The 14,882-nt window shown below is 46.4% G+C and overlaps 1 protein-coding gene across 9 annotated transcripts in view; it reads right to left on the bottom strand.

Annotated features, from left to right (window-relative positions):
* Nucleotides 1-14,882, bottom strand: part of HIVEP3 (HIVEP zinc finger 3) — a 273,818-nt gene that overhangs the window by 55,560 nt on the left and 203,376 nt on the right. For all 9 annotated transcript variants that reach the window (XR_007891391.1, XM_051637735.1, XM_051637732.1 and 6 more), the window contains 2 exons: nucleotides 8,956-14,623; nucleotides 4,911-5,056 (listed from right to left, as the gene is read on the bottom strand). Coding sequence is in view for 8 of the 9 variants with exons in the window: in XM_051637735.1 (XP_051493695.1) it covers nucleotides 4,911-5,056; nucleotides 8,956-14,079 (5,270 nt within the window). In the remaining variant the exon portion in view is untranslated. The remainder of the gene's footprint in view (nucleotides 1-4,910; nucleotides 5,057-8,955; nucleotides 14,624-14,882) is intronic.

The raw sequence follows: 14,882 nt of genomic DNA on the forward strand, positions 1-14,882 counted from the left end.
CCTGTGAGCCCACAGCAGGAAGAACTGGGAAGGAGCTGGGGGAAGGGAGGTTTGCATCCAGCCAATGGGTTCCCCCAAAGTTTGGGGGTCTTTTTCCTTATGCATCCACTATTCAGCAGTCATATCCAAGTCTGATAAAAAAGTCCCAAGGCTTCTCCATTTTCCTCCAGCCCAAGGGAGAGCCTCTCACTAGACAGGGAGGCAGACATATGGCTCCATCTTCTCTCTGCCTAGAATCCCAGGAGCAGCCCCACAGCAAGGAGCCAGGACAGAGACCACAGCAGTCTCTGCCCCCCCAGAGGCTCCCTAGGAAATGTGAAGGTCAAACCTCTGACAATCCCTCAGTTGTTTGTGCTGTACTAGAGAGAAGGGGCTTTGCCCAGGCTCAGAGGAGTGGGTCATGACCCCAGTTCAGCAGACCCTGTGGCTGGTGAACCTGCAACTCTCTGTTACTGATGTGTGAGGAAACGGAGTGAAGGACTTGGATTTGTATCTGAGTCAGACCAAATCAAAGCCTGGAGCAGCCTGGGCCACAACAGCAGTTTGAGCATCTCTCTTAATGTTAAAAGACAGATGACATGACATTGCCACGGGTTCTTCTCACTCGTGTGGATTTGCACACATGGGATGGTGTGAAGGGAAGGTATTTTTTAAAGGTGTGAATGCAAAGATACTCAGTTCTGCAACCACCAGGTTGCAGCCATAAGTTTTATTCTGTAAAGAGGAAAAAAATTGAACTGTTTTTCAAAGCCAGCAATCCTTTTCACATAGTGTTCATTTACATGACACTGCTTTAAGGCTGTCAGTTAAGGTTAGTGGTCTTTAACTTATTGTATCTTGGTATTCCTCTCTCTACTATTCACATCAACTAGTGCAATAAGCCAACTGATGGGCCCCATAAAAGCCCAGAGAGTTTGGCTATGAAATAGAAGACTGTCTATTGACTGGAACTACCCCACTGCTATCAGATTTCATCATGGCAATGCTAATGCACACTAAACAGGCAACATTTCCCTGACAAGACCATGATACCATCACAGACCTCACTCTCAAATCAGGTCGATACCAATCTACAGTTTCATGATGTAAGAATTCAGAATGGGCCCAGTGCCTGCAAAGTGCCAGAGTGGATTGATGAAGGTGACAGAGCTACCAAGGAATCACGGCACTTCTGAAGTAGTGCTGGCCAGCTTGACCTTCAAAGATCACTTTCACTGCTCAAAACCACCACAATATCCCTCAGGACAAGTCCAACAGATATTTTCATTAGCTCCTGCTGGAGTACAAACTTTGACTTGGCTGCTTAATGGTGTGGTTCTCCCAGACACGACCTAACAAAAATGTGCAGCCACCAGTCTGTGTGTGGGACATGAAACAACTGTCACCTCCCTGGCAGCCAGTGCAGGGGATGTGCTGGTAGGACAGGGGGTGAACGCTGGTTGCACTGGAGCTATCTCTGATTTTAGGAAATTTCGGAACTGCAAATAAGAGTCACTGCTGAAATTACACATGGAATTACCTGAAGACTTGCTCTCTAAGAGGAACTTGTTCTTTAAACAGGAGCCCAAAAGAAAACTGTGCAGACTGTCTGAAGTTACCTGTGGAAAAGCCAAGGCAGAACCACACACATCCCTCCTGCAGTCCCCAAGAAGCCAGAGACACAACACAAAGGAATGACAGGTCTGCTTCTTCACAGGAGGCCAAGGGTGGTAGATACTGAAATGGATGGGTAAATCTACAGAATCTGAAGACCTCCACCTCCCAGGTCCTCTTCACAGCCCCAGTGGCCATTCCCCCACATCCTGAGATAGCACAACAGGGACCAAGAGGGAAGAAACTGAGCTCGAGCATACCCTGTGTGTGGCATTACTGAACCTGGATCCTAAACCCAGGTATGAATGTACTGCAAGGCTCAAGAAACCTGCAAGCTGCTGTTTTCCAAACACTTGCCAGTGGGTAAACACAAGAAACCATCCACTTCCACAGCTGAGGAAGAGTCACCTTCAAATGAGAGAGGATTTGTGAGAGAGGCTAAGCTGCCCCACTTGGCTCTGGTGGGTTTCTTGGTCCATTCCTTATAAATGGGCAGTGGGTATGATGAAAGTATGACATCTGGCTTCTCTGATCTTCTCTGAAAGCCAAGAAATGTGATTCTAGCCAGCAGGCTGGACTGCAGCAGGGAAGTATCAGAGCTCCAAGCAATGCAGGAATGGGGGAAAGGCAGCGCTGGGACTGGGGAAGCCAGAAGACTGGACAGAGGGACAAGTAAGTGTTAGAAATGGCAGTGAGAAAGGCAAGAGCTCTAAAGAAATAAAAGCTGAAGGGAAGAAGGAGCCAAAAGAGCTGCAGCAAGTTCATCTTTTGTGGTAACGCTTGAATCTCTCTATAATCTCCCTCCTTGGTTGAGACAACAAAGCATGGGATGGCTGCAAAGGGTCTGAAACCAACTGCATCCCACTGGAAGTACAGGTCTAGCCAGCAGCAGACCCTGTGAAACCAAGAAATAAAGGGCAGAATGAGACAAGGAAGGAATTATTTATTATTTTTTTTTTGCGAGGGGAAGGGGCAGAAGATGGTAAAATAACATCTTGAGAATGGATGCCCCTTTTATAAAACATGTTTGAGAGGTTGCCAGGAAAGGGGTCTGATCCATTTAGTGTCCTGCACAAAGCACGAGGCTCCCGTGGATTCATCTGCAGGTTTGTGCCTTCACAGCAAGAAAACATCCTTGCAGACACAGGCTGCTGAGGCTGAACAACTAGACTTCAGAAACCTTGTGGGAAACAGGCATGGAGCACCTCGGGAGAACGACCTGTCCTGCCTGACCCCAGAAATTGTGTGTGCCAAGCAATTTAGATATACAAGTTATTTCCAGGACCTGGTGTGTTACGTTAGTGCCTGTGCTTGGCATTTAGCAGCTACTATATCCTGTCTCACATCCAGAAGGATGGCTGCTGTAAGTCAGTGCTACAGGAACTTGAAAATAAACCATAGCACACATTCAGGATGACTAACAAGTTCCCTGATGCTGGCTTATACAGAACACGTTGGAAAAGTTGCTTTGGTTCGTGTCTGTCATTTAGAAAATGTGACTCAGCACCTGCTACACATGCTGAGGACACTGGGCCTCCCTGCTGAGACGTGGCTCACTTCAGTGGGGGCAGCCAGGGAGCAGCTGGCACTGAGCATCCCCAGGTCTCACCCCAAAAAGCCTCCACAGAGCAGCTCTGCAAGGAGCAGGATGATTTTCATTCATGGTAACTCTGAGCCTCTTTAATCACACCTAGGAAGGAGTCCAAGAGGACCTCTTAAACGGCTGCGGCTCCAGGAGAACCCAGCCAAGGGGAACAGAGGCTTCTCATGGGCTTTCAGGCAAATGAACCCAGCACTCAGACAGTCCCATGGGCCCCATCTGCTACAGGAGGGTGATGGCAACATACCCAACCTATTGTATTTCTCAGTCTGTTGCTTTCTTGATATTCCCTGGCTCCCTCCCCAAATCACAGAATCATGGACTGGTTTGGGTTGGAAGGGACCTTAAAGATCTCCCAGACCCAACCCCCTGCATGGGCAGGGACACCTCCCACCAGCCCAGGTTGCTCCAAACCCCATCCAACCTGCCCTTCAACACTGCCAGGGATGGGGCAGCCACAGCTTCCCTGGGCAACCTGGGCCAGGCTCTCACCACCTTCACAGCAAAGAATTTCTTCCTAAAATCTAACCTAAATCTCCCCCCTTCCAGTTTGAAACCATTTCCCCTTGTCCTATCACTCCATGTCCTTGTCAAACGTCCCTCCCCAGCTTTCCTGTAAACCCTTCAGGTCCTGGAACCACTTCAGCTCATAACCATTACAGGTTGCCTCTGATGAGAATGTTATGGGGAAAGGTTCTTCCTTCACTGGTTTAGATCTTTGTGTTCACCACTCATGGCAACATGGATCTAAGCTGAGCTGAGCACACAGAGCCTACACCTGGGTGAGAAGTAAGATGTCCTTAAACAAGCAGGTTTCCTTTCCCAAAGCACTATTTTACTCTTTTGGTTAGCTAGTTTGATCATCTGCTAATTAAATATTTTAAAAGAAATGCAGACTTCAACCGATAACAGCAGAAACCACAATCACTGACTAATTGCAGCCTTTTTCTAACACACAAAACCCAAGAACAACCAATAGCAAGAGGAGAACTGATGAATCCTGCCAGGGATTTCCTACATCTCTTTGGTCCCCTCCACAACAGACGGGAAGGATGATCTTCAAGTATGAACTTTAATTGTATCCCACAGACACGATACTTATCAACTGATGTTTTATTTTTTACAAGATAAAGAGCAATATTAGACCAGTGCTGAATTATGAAGAGTACTTCAAATTAACTGGAGCCAAGAATTAAGATATACATCAAATTTAGACCTTGCATCCATTCTGGTTAGAGCTACTTTTGTTGGGTGTGATTAAAATCACATAAACACAATCCTTTTCTCCTCCACCTACACCCAAGCATCACACAAGACCTCCCCAGTTCCTCATCACAGTAGTAACCACCACTAGGAACACCATTTTCAGTAGAAGGCTCTGGCAAGATTTAGGAGATAAAGAGTACAGCCCATCACATCAGAGACAGCTACAGGTGGGATTTGTGCTCTCCAGCCATCTTGGCTCAACCACCAGCTCAGAAAAGAGAACGAGGTGCTTGCTAAATTGAAGACAACTCAAAAAGGAAAATGCATGCAGTCTGGAGTATCTACTGCTTTGGGGGTCAGGTTTTACAGTGGCTAAACAAAGTAAGCTGAAATCCAACTACATCTGGCCTTCTCCTCACCTCTGTGTGGTATCTTCACTGACTTGCCACCATTGTTATCAGTAACTCCTACACAATGTGACACAGAGAGAGAATTAAAATGAGACACTTACCCTCCTTCAAAGATCTTGATCCGGACTGGTTCCCCTCTTTTGGTTACAAGAGCCTCTTCTTCTGATTTTCCTCTTTTATCCTCTTCCTTCTCAGCTCTAGTTATGTCTTTTCGACCTTCATTAGAAAGGAGCGAAGGCAAATGAACCTATCTCCCCAAAAGAGTAAAACAATCATTGATTACATACAAAATCACTCTCAAAAAGATACAGAGCAAACACTGCAGGCTGCCTCAGAAGGAGCCAGCATCCTGCTGCACATGTTGCTCCTGACAGCTAAGTGCAGTAATTGGGAAATGCTCTTAACAAAGAGAGCCTCTGCTTCTGGATTTTGAGCCCTGCTGGATCTGATATATTTACAGTGACCACTTACAAGTTTTTAAATCACCCCCTGCATATGGTGGCTCAATATTATCCAGCTCTTGCCTACTGGAAAACTGAGGCATTGAGAGAAAGAAGTGTCTTGGTTGGGTCACTCTGAGCTTGTGGTAGAGCCATGGGTCTCTGCTCTCAAATCCACTGCTCTCTCCTTGGAGAATCCTCTCTCTGATACATACATCTAGAAAGTTCAGCATCTGTAGAACTCATATATTTAACTTCAGCCTTTGGGTTTCCCCCACATGCACAGACATTCACACAAACTTGGACATTATCCATCTGAACTTGATATAAATCACTTGACAGTCAAAGCTCTCGGGTGATTTCCTTTCACCAAAACCCTGCTGCCAAGGGCATGGTGCAGAGAAAGCCACAAAACCAATGGGAGAAAATAATCCTCAACCTCCCCAGAATGTTCCCATGGTGAAACTTGCTTTTTCACTGCTAAACTTGCCACCCCTTGCTTAGACCCAGGTTTAAGTCATGCACTGATATCTCATCTAGCATGTTTTATGTTATTTGTTATCATACATGGACCTAAACATTAGAGCTGCCTCTTTGGCTATGAATGATGCAAGGGGAGCTTCCCACACCTGGAATGAAACCTTGGGATGTTGTGCCCTACAACCTAACAGTATAAATGAGGGTCTCCAAAGATCTGGAAGAGGATGCCTTTCACCCAGGTAATTTTTTACACAAATTCATCTGCCCCACCTTAGACACTTATCTTAAGGGAAGATGAATCACCCAAGAGGTGCCTCTTTGTCTCTCATAGTTATCTGGGAAGCCAAGAGTGACTACCTCAGACTGAGACATGCAAAATGTAGTGGGCTGTAATGCAGGCTCCACAGCACCATGCTGCTGGTGCCACCATCAGATCCGCAGCAAGAGGAAGGGTGGACTCACTAAAAAGTAGCTCTGCAAAACTGAGGTCAGACATTTCAAATTTGCCCAGTAATTTCAGGAGCTCAGCTTAGAGCATTAATTGCACCCAGGATTACTCTCTGCCCTGGGCAGGCTCACACAGATTAGCCCATGAGCCTTTAGACTCACATCTTTCCTAGATGCCCCATGGGAATGATCCCTGTCGTGTCTCATCTCCCTAAATGTGCCAGGGAATTGCTGGGGAGAGGGCCATCAGCCCAAGACAGAACTGTGCTAGGAACCATTTGAACAATTTAACAATAAAACCAGTCTTGATCTGGGGTCTCTGGACATGGAGATGTCTGTGCTCAGAGGCATCAGTGGTAGCAGACACACTGAGCACCTTCAAAACCGAAACCTTGGGCATTAAGACTTCACCTCCTGGTAGGAGCTACATGCTCATTCCAACCTTCCCAGTTGAGCTCCTTATTTACTGAGGAACACAAAACAATTGACTTTCTAGATGTAGCATGAGGTTTATTTATTGGAACTTTTGAAAGCACAAAACACAGACAGAAGAAAGGCACCAGAGAGAGCCAAAATATTACAGTCACTACTATCCTCTTTTACAATCTTGTGTAACTTACAGAGTGTGCAAGCCCGATACAGCATGATCAGCCACCCCTACATGCACTCTGGAGCCTACAGTGACTTCAGAGTTGATCTGCTCAGTAAATCCCACTAGTAATTTAAAAACCAAGCCAAGTATGTAGACAGTATATACAGAGCACTACTGCTTGCTGGGAGCTTGCTGCATGCATGACTGTACAAAATATTAGAGCTGCTGTACATTTTTTGTTTGTGTTGACTGACAACTTGTTGATAGAGAAAGAAGAAAATCATAAAGGCAAATGGCTGGAGCAGAGTTAACTGAAGGCTGAACTTTCAACCTTTGATGGATGCTACTGCTACACAGCTCCTGTTAAACACATCTTCCTGAGTAACCAGCAGTGCAGCTTCCTAATCTCTGCCTCTCATATGTGTTTTCAAAACTAAACCGAGCATTTCACTCCCACTGATCGTCTACCAAAAAAAAATGACTTCGCTGCTTGGCATTATGTCAATTCATGTCCATTGAAATCCACAGAATTCCTGCCAACCACGCTCCTTTTAGCAGCAGGTATTAATATTAGATTTAGGCTACACTGTTTTCTAGGTGAATTTGGCAGGGCAAAGTCTTACTTTTGCAAATTGTACCATGAAAACCTTAACTTTCACCACCAGCCAGCTTACAGGGATTGGCCTAAAATGTTTTTTTAGTCTTTTGAGCAAATGCATGCAGTGAAATATGCATTTTGATGACTAAGGGCTGAACCATTCCTGTCTAGATCTTAACCTTTAACATCAGGGTATGGGGGGGGGTCTCTTATTTCAAAAACACACCCTCAGTGTGCGTTGTAGCACCATGTCAAAGAGCAAAGCTCAGAGAAGCACAGGCACTTCTATTACAGAATGAAATCAAGGATGGTATGAACACCATTCAGAGAAAACCCTTTTCAAAAAAGTGCACAAATATTAAGTGTACAAATACCAAGCATTACTGTGATTATTGTACTGCACAGGTAATTATCTGCCCTTGTATCCCTAGAAATTCTGCCTTTTGGATTTCTGCAGAAGAATGATGGAAATACTGAATAGAAATAAAGATTTATTGAACCAATAGTGACACTACTGTGTATTTTAAGACATCTTTATAAGCAGCAGCTGCAGCAGCGATTATGATAAATTTAATATTCACAGATCATTTCATGATACAGAAATAAAATGAATAATCCATCAATATAAGTTGACTCGAGATGAATATAAAATTGCAAAATTTTTAGAGCAATTCTGTTTACTAATCTACATGACCACGATCTGGTCATGGATCTATATGGTTCAGCATTAACCAAAAGGGGGAAAATTCTGGCCTCAAAATGAAATAACCCTAGGCAGCTCCCACAGGTGTGGTGAAGACTCCTGTGCCCTTAGGGCCAATAACCTTGGAGAACTCTGCCCCTGCAAAGCTGTTTGCCTTGCTCCTCTGTACTCTAATGACCAGGCATAAAGTAACCTTAGATAACTGAGAAAGCAGGGAGACAGCAAAGGACATTAACTAAAAGGACCAAACGACACAGGTATTTTAACAAGACTCCATGTGTAATCTACTGAGGCACTTCTATAAATGTCACTGCCTGCCTTTACACCCCTTGGGGGGCCTAAATACACTTGCAAATCTGTAATTCAAAGCGTGCCTCTCCATTTTCATTAATGTGAGATCAGTAGATGCACAACCAGACAGAATCCCATTTCCCCAAGGTAATCCTTTTTCGTTTATAACATGCAAAATGTAGGGAATTATAACAGCATTTTTATATATATATATACACATATATATATAAAGTTGCAAAGCTATTTGAAATATCAAGACAAATGCAAATCAAGTCTAATCCTTTGTGCTTGAGCAGTGGCAGTTCATGGTGTGGTGGTGATTCCTACATGCTCTTTAGCTTACAAGGCAAGTAGAAACTGGAGAACAGAAATATGGCACATGGCCTTGGAGCAGGCTTGCCTTTCTTGTTAGCTTATTTTATTACAGTGGGTTTTAGCTTCTTCATTCTAAAAGTTTCACTGAGAACAACTGCTTACCCAACTGAGACAGGGATGAATAAATTCCTATTAAACTAAGAACAGCAATTCCCCATCCCTCGTCCCCCTCTTCCCATGTATCCAAATGGATGAGGAGAAATATATAGGATTGCATTACCTCTGTCATTTTTGGCTTCCTGGAGCTGGACGGGACAAGCCTGCCTGCCTCTGGACGTGGAGCAGTGGCCATGGTGTAGGTTTCCTTGCTCACCTTCTGCTTGGACCTCAGGAGGGACAGGGCTGCTTTAGTGGATATCCCCGGCAGGTTGGGATTATACAAGCTGATACACCAGCTGGCGTAGACTGAAGAACGTCGATCAACTTGCTGGATATGATTTGGCTTTATGTAGTTTAAATAGCACCAACTGACATTAGTGGTTGTGTGAAGACTGGGGAACTGAAGTACCTTCTTTGTATCTGTACCTTCTCGAGACTTCACTGAACTATGAGTGACCTCCGACTGAGGTGCAGGGCTTGGAGAGTTTGGTGGAGACTGCTCCACCAGTTCTTTGGAGTCTTCTTTCTTCACGGCTTGCAAAGGTGCCTTGCTGAGGAACTGCTTGCCAGCTGGCTGCTTACACTCATCCAGTGCCTCAAAACCTGGGGAGCCTGAACGGGACACAGCTTGCTGCAAAGTACTTGGGATTTCCTTTGGCTCTGACTGCTCTAAGGACAAACTGGGTGGTGTCTCCACCTCAACCCTGCCTTGGCTTTCTGCAAGAAAGTGAGATTTATCCTGCTTTTTCCCTTCTTCTATTGCACTGGGTGGCTTCACCACTTCCAACTTCTCCTCTGCTTCTGACACTTCCTCCTCTTTCACTCTCTTCTGCTGTTGTGTTTCCATTGTCAGCTCCAAACTACCAGCTGGAGAGAGCATCCTTTTGCTTCCACTGACTGTGGATGGGCCTCCTTCCAGTCCAAGGATGCTTTCTGATGGGGAGGTGAGTGGCATGTAGCCCTTCCGTTCTGGTAAGGGCAAGGGCACTCTCAGATACGGGCTCTGGAAAATGCTTCTTTGATCCTCTGTGATCATCTGTGCCAGATCAAAGCCAAGTCCGTGAACATCGGCGCTACAGACCAGGGTACCCTTGGGTTGGCGATCATCAAATTTTGGGAGAACAATAGAAGAGGAACTGCACTGGGATTGAGTGACCAGAATCTGGGACAGCGTTGTGTACATGGCGCTCCCATAGGACGGCATGTTGGTCTGGATGCGAACGGGGACAACGAGTGACACCACTGGGTCTGTCCGTGTGGGAACAACCAGCTGAGAGGCAGATATGGACACCGAAGGACTCGTCGTGCAGGTCAAAGGATGCAACCTACTGTCCGAGCCATATTCTGTGCACGGGGAAATACTCGAGGTTCCTGCTGCTGGGAATAAACTGGATTTGATCTGCGGTAAATGTCCACCAGCTTCAGCTGGCAACTGGAGAGCAAATTGAGACTGAAGAGGCAGAAAAAAGGCGGAAGGGATTGGTGAGGAGCCAGGGTAATGCACGGGCAGGAATGACGGGTGCTGCCTGAAGGGCACCTCAGCAGGGTGAGACATTAGAGGAGGAGCGATATGAAGTGGGCCTGGGTGGATGAGGGTTTGAGGGAGGGGCAGTGGTGGGCTCTGGAATATGGAAGGAGGAATCTGAGGCATGGTGAACTGAGCAGAGAGGATGTCAGACATGGTGTGTGCAGTGAAGAGCTCTGCCGACTGCCCTGGCTGAGGCAGCAGATGCTGGTAGGGAAAGATAGAAACCTGTGGGGGCATGAACTGCTTCTCATGCAGCGTCAGCTGTGGTATGGGATGATGAAACACTTGCAGAGCTTCTGTGTAGGGCTGGGTGTATGCAGGTGGAGGGCTATCCTTTGGCTGACTCTTCTCAATTGGATAAGTACCATGAGAAGGTAAAGGGGGTGAAGATGTTGGCTGATGGGGCAAACTTGTCGAAGGAGATTTACTTGAAGAAGGAGCTTGATCTTCTGCCTCTGGTCGTCCTGTTGGGGCTGAGTCTGGCTCATGCTCTGGGTGTCTCATGAGGGATGCCTGCCTAACCAGAAAGCATTTCCTCCTCTCCTGTGGAGCGGAGGGGGCTGAGGAGCTGGGGGTGGATGCAGGAGTGGACGACAGGCTCCCATAGTCAAATGATTTACTGCGGGTCTCTGACATCTGGGATGGATGGGACACATTTGGTGTCTGCTCCGAAGCAGATCTCCGCATTTCCCTGGAATGGTGATGGTGGCTTGGTACCATCAACATATGTGAGCCAACACCAGAAGGCTTGGGGTGGGATTCCGACGGCTGGCTGGTGGACTCTGACTTGCTGTGGTCTTCGCGATCAAATGAGACAGAGTGGCTGGAGCTGTGGGATATGCTGCTTTCCTGACTCGGGCTTCGAGTGAGCGAGACTGATTCAAAACTGGACTCTCCAGAGGACTGACCCATTTCTGCCAGCCGCAGCCTCTTCTTTTTCGGTGGGAGTTTCTCTGCAGGGAGCTGAGAGAGGGTCTGGCTCCTCTGCGGCCACTGAAATTCCTCTGTTTTCTCCGGCTCTTTTGGAGGAGGCTCTGGCTCCATTTCTGGTCTGTCAGGCTCTTCTGTGACCAGAATCTCTGGGACCTGGATGTTGGGCTGGCGCACCAGCTTGGGCTGCAGGGAGTGAGGTGGCCGGCTGTGCTGGGGTGTCTGCTGAGATGTGTACTGTGATGATGAGGGTTTGTCTTCTCCTTCCAAGCTGCTCGCCTGCTCGATAGAGTCAGACTTCTCAAAGGAGCTTGTATGCTGGATGACAGAGATCTCTTTTGAGGTTGTTCTTCTCTCTTTGCCCTCCGTACTTGGAGCCGGTTTGGTATTCCTGGAATGAAAGCTGGCACTGACATCAGAAGGTGTGGATTTACCCGGATCTGCTGGTGACTTAATGGATTCACGGGTTAGGTTTAAAGCAACATCAGATGATGCAGGGTTTGCAAACTGGGTCCCTGGCCCGGTGCTGGAGGAGGGAGCGTCAGACAACTCGAAAGCTGGAGGCTCCTCGTCGTCACCAAGACTCTTCTCTTTTCGTCTTTTTCGGAGGGGGGTGAGCTCCAAGCTGCTCCCCAGCTTGTAATGCATCACCTGCGGCCACGTGTCAGGATCCACAACACTTTTCTCAGTCTCTGAAGAGGTATGGGAAGTGGAAGAACGAGGCTTTGAGAGCTGCAGTTCCGAGCAGTAATATTTCTTATGGGCTTCATAATTGTCCCTTTTCTTATACCGAGCACCACACACGTTACACTCGTACATGAACCCTTTAACTTTCGGGCCCTTCCGTGACTTTTTGGTAAGATCGCTTTCCTTGGTTTCAGGCTCCTCAGGAGGTTTGGAAACAGTTTCTTTGTTTGCAGAGCTAACCTCCTCTGAGACGTATTCTACTCCCAAAGGTAGCTCAATAGCTGGTTGTCGTTTTAGCATTCGAGGGTGGGAAGAAAATGCTTGACTGCGGCTTAAGACTTCAGGCTCCATGATGTGATCATCAAATGAATAGCTACCTCTAAAGGTATGTGGGGAGCTTATAGTGCATGCAGCAGAAGGCATTGAGTGGCTTCTTAGGAGAGGCACTGTCTCTGTGGCACTGTGGGATTGCTGAAGTGACAACAATGATTGTTCGGGCTTAATTTTTTCACTGTGGGATGTCAACACTTTGGAGGCATCCAACTGGCTACTGGAACCAGACTTGATATCAAACTGAAACGGTTCTCTGTATACACCAGACTTTGGAGATTCAATGCTGCTACGTCTAGACAAGGAGCTTCTTCTAGGCTTCACGCTATCTATTTCACTGGTATCAACAACAGCTTCATTAATTGTAATTAGCTTAGTGATGTGTTCAATAACCTGTGTTCTAGGCACAGATAATGGTACCATACTAGGTTTCTCTTCGGTCGACAGGTGTGGAAACCCCTGGGTTGTGTTTGTGGTTAATGCTGCAGTCCTTTGCCCAATTCTACCACATTTCCCAAAAATAATTTCTGCATAAGATTTTGCATTTGTATTTGGTGGGCTGATCTGCTGCTCTGCACTTTCTGATCTGGAGAAGTAGCCTGACTCAGTACTCCCCTTGCTCCCAGGGCTCAGGAAAGCTTGTTCATCTATTATCTTCTTCCTTTCACTCAAGCGGAGCGCCAGCTTCTGCTTTATAGTGTGGGTGTCTTCAGACTTGTGGCTCAGAGCCTGGTCTGACGACGGTTCTGCAAACTGGGTGCTGTCCTCAAGAGACTGAGACATACTGGAATGAGACAACGAACACCGATCATGGCTGGTGCCTTGGCTGCCTCCACTCAGCAAACTACTGGACAACAGGGTGTGCTTCCTCCTTGGGGAGAGCTCTCCCGAATGGCCCGACATTGCGCCCGTCTCCTCCTCCGAATCTGTGCTTTCTCCTTCTGTTGGCTCTTCAAAGTCCTCCCCGCCGATCCGTTCCATTTCCAAGCTGGATGGATACATCTCTGCTCCAATCCCTGAGGCCAGCCCAGCTTTTATTCGATGAGCATGAGATTTCCTATGTTTATACAAATTGCTCTTAGTCTTAAAAGAAAAGCCACATGGAATGCAAGGGTACGGCCTCTCACCCGTGTGTGACCTGATATGTTTTTGGAGCACACTTGGCTTTGCACAAGGCCTGCTGCAGTACTGGCAAATGTATTTGCCTGGCTTCTGAGGTTTCTTCTCCTTCTTGTGCACTTCCTCAGTTTGTTTTAAGGAAACCTGTGAAGGGCGAGGGATATAGACCTTTTGAACAGAAGGCATGTCCTCTCCAGGAATGATGGGTGAATGGGAAGGTAAGAGCTGGCTGTGGTGAGAGTGAAGCCCGGGCGACGAAAAGGAGCCAGAGGGACCTGGTCTTACTGGATCAACTAGCTGCCATGTGGGACCTTCAAGGACATGCTCTGGTTTCCCAGGAGACATAAATGCTGGTGACAGTGCGTGCTGCTGAAGCTGTGAAACGTGGGGAGGATGCTCAAAAGAGGAAGGCTTAGTTTGCTTCTGATGGCCAGTCTTCTCCTGAGACTCCTCTCTTGGAATTGACAAAGAACCAGAAAAGTGCTGCTGTGACACGATATCTCGGAGAGGGGTTCCTTGTGAAGAAGCAGAGCTGCCCTGGTATGTAGCTGCAGAGGAAATACTGGCTTGGAAAGCCTCTCCTTTGGGAAGCCTCTTCCTTGGACTTTCCTCAGCCTTTTTTGTGCTCTTCTGGCTTTGTTCAGGATCCATGACCTTTAAAGGGTCTTTGAATGCTATTTCGGGAAGGTTTTGGCAGGCTTCATTTACGAATAATAAAGATCTCTTCTGTAGATTCCCTGTTTTGCCTGCATTTCCTACGAAGCTGGAGCCGCCAGGAGATGGTTGTTGATTTAAGATTTTACTAAAGTGTCACTAGTTGCTATTTGATTTAAAAAAAAAAAAAGTTTCAAGGTCAATAAAGTTCACATTGGTAACACATGACAAACTACTTCAAAGAGAGAAAACTTTCCAAAACTTTTAGTCCAAATATTTTCCTTGTGAACTTGGTTAAGGCTTTAAACCTTGCCATTTTATTTCAGTTGACAGTGGCAAGCCTTCAAAGTCAAGATGCAACCCACAATGTGTCTCTTGTTTGTTATGCAAACCTTTGAAAACTTGAGACTTTAGTGCTCATCTCATAATGATCTTTTTTCCCTCTGCAAGGAAAACAAGACTGAATGGTGTATGTCCCCCTGTGTCTTCCTTCTGTTCCACTTTTGAGTTCAAAAGCCTTGGAAAAGTATTTCCCACATTTCTGCAATTACATCCAAAAGAAAACAAACAGAAAAAAAATTACTTTAGCATTTGTATCTCAGTAATTAAATGCTGTTATTTCTATAGAGCGTAACAGTAAATATTTTGCACAAAAGAAATTCAGAATATCTGAGGGAATGTCTGCCATTCAGGAGATATTACTTTTAATGGTAATCTAAACATACATTGTACTCAGTCAAACCACAGGGACTCATGCTCAGTTTAAGGCACACATATCCTGGCTCTGGTGCAGTAACCAA

Source organism: Apus apus, chromosome 21 (assembly GCF_020740795.1).
Source record: "Apus apus isolate bApuApu2 chromosome 21, bApuApu2.pri.cur, whole genome shotgun sequence".
Classification (NCBI taxonomy): domain Eukaryota; kingdom Metazoa; phylum Chordata; class Aves; order Apodiformes; family Apodidae; genus Apus; species Apus apus.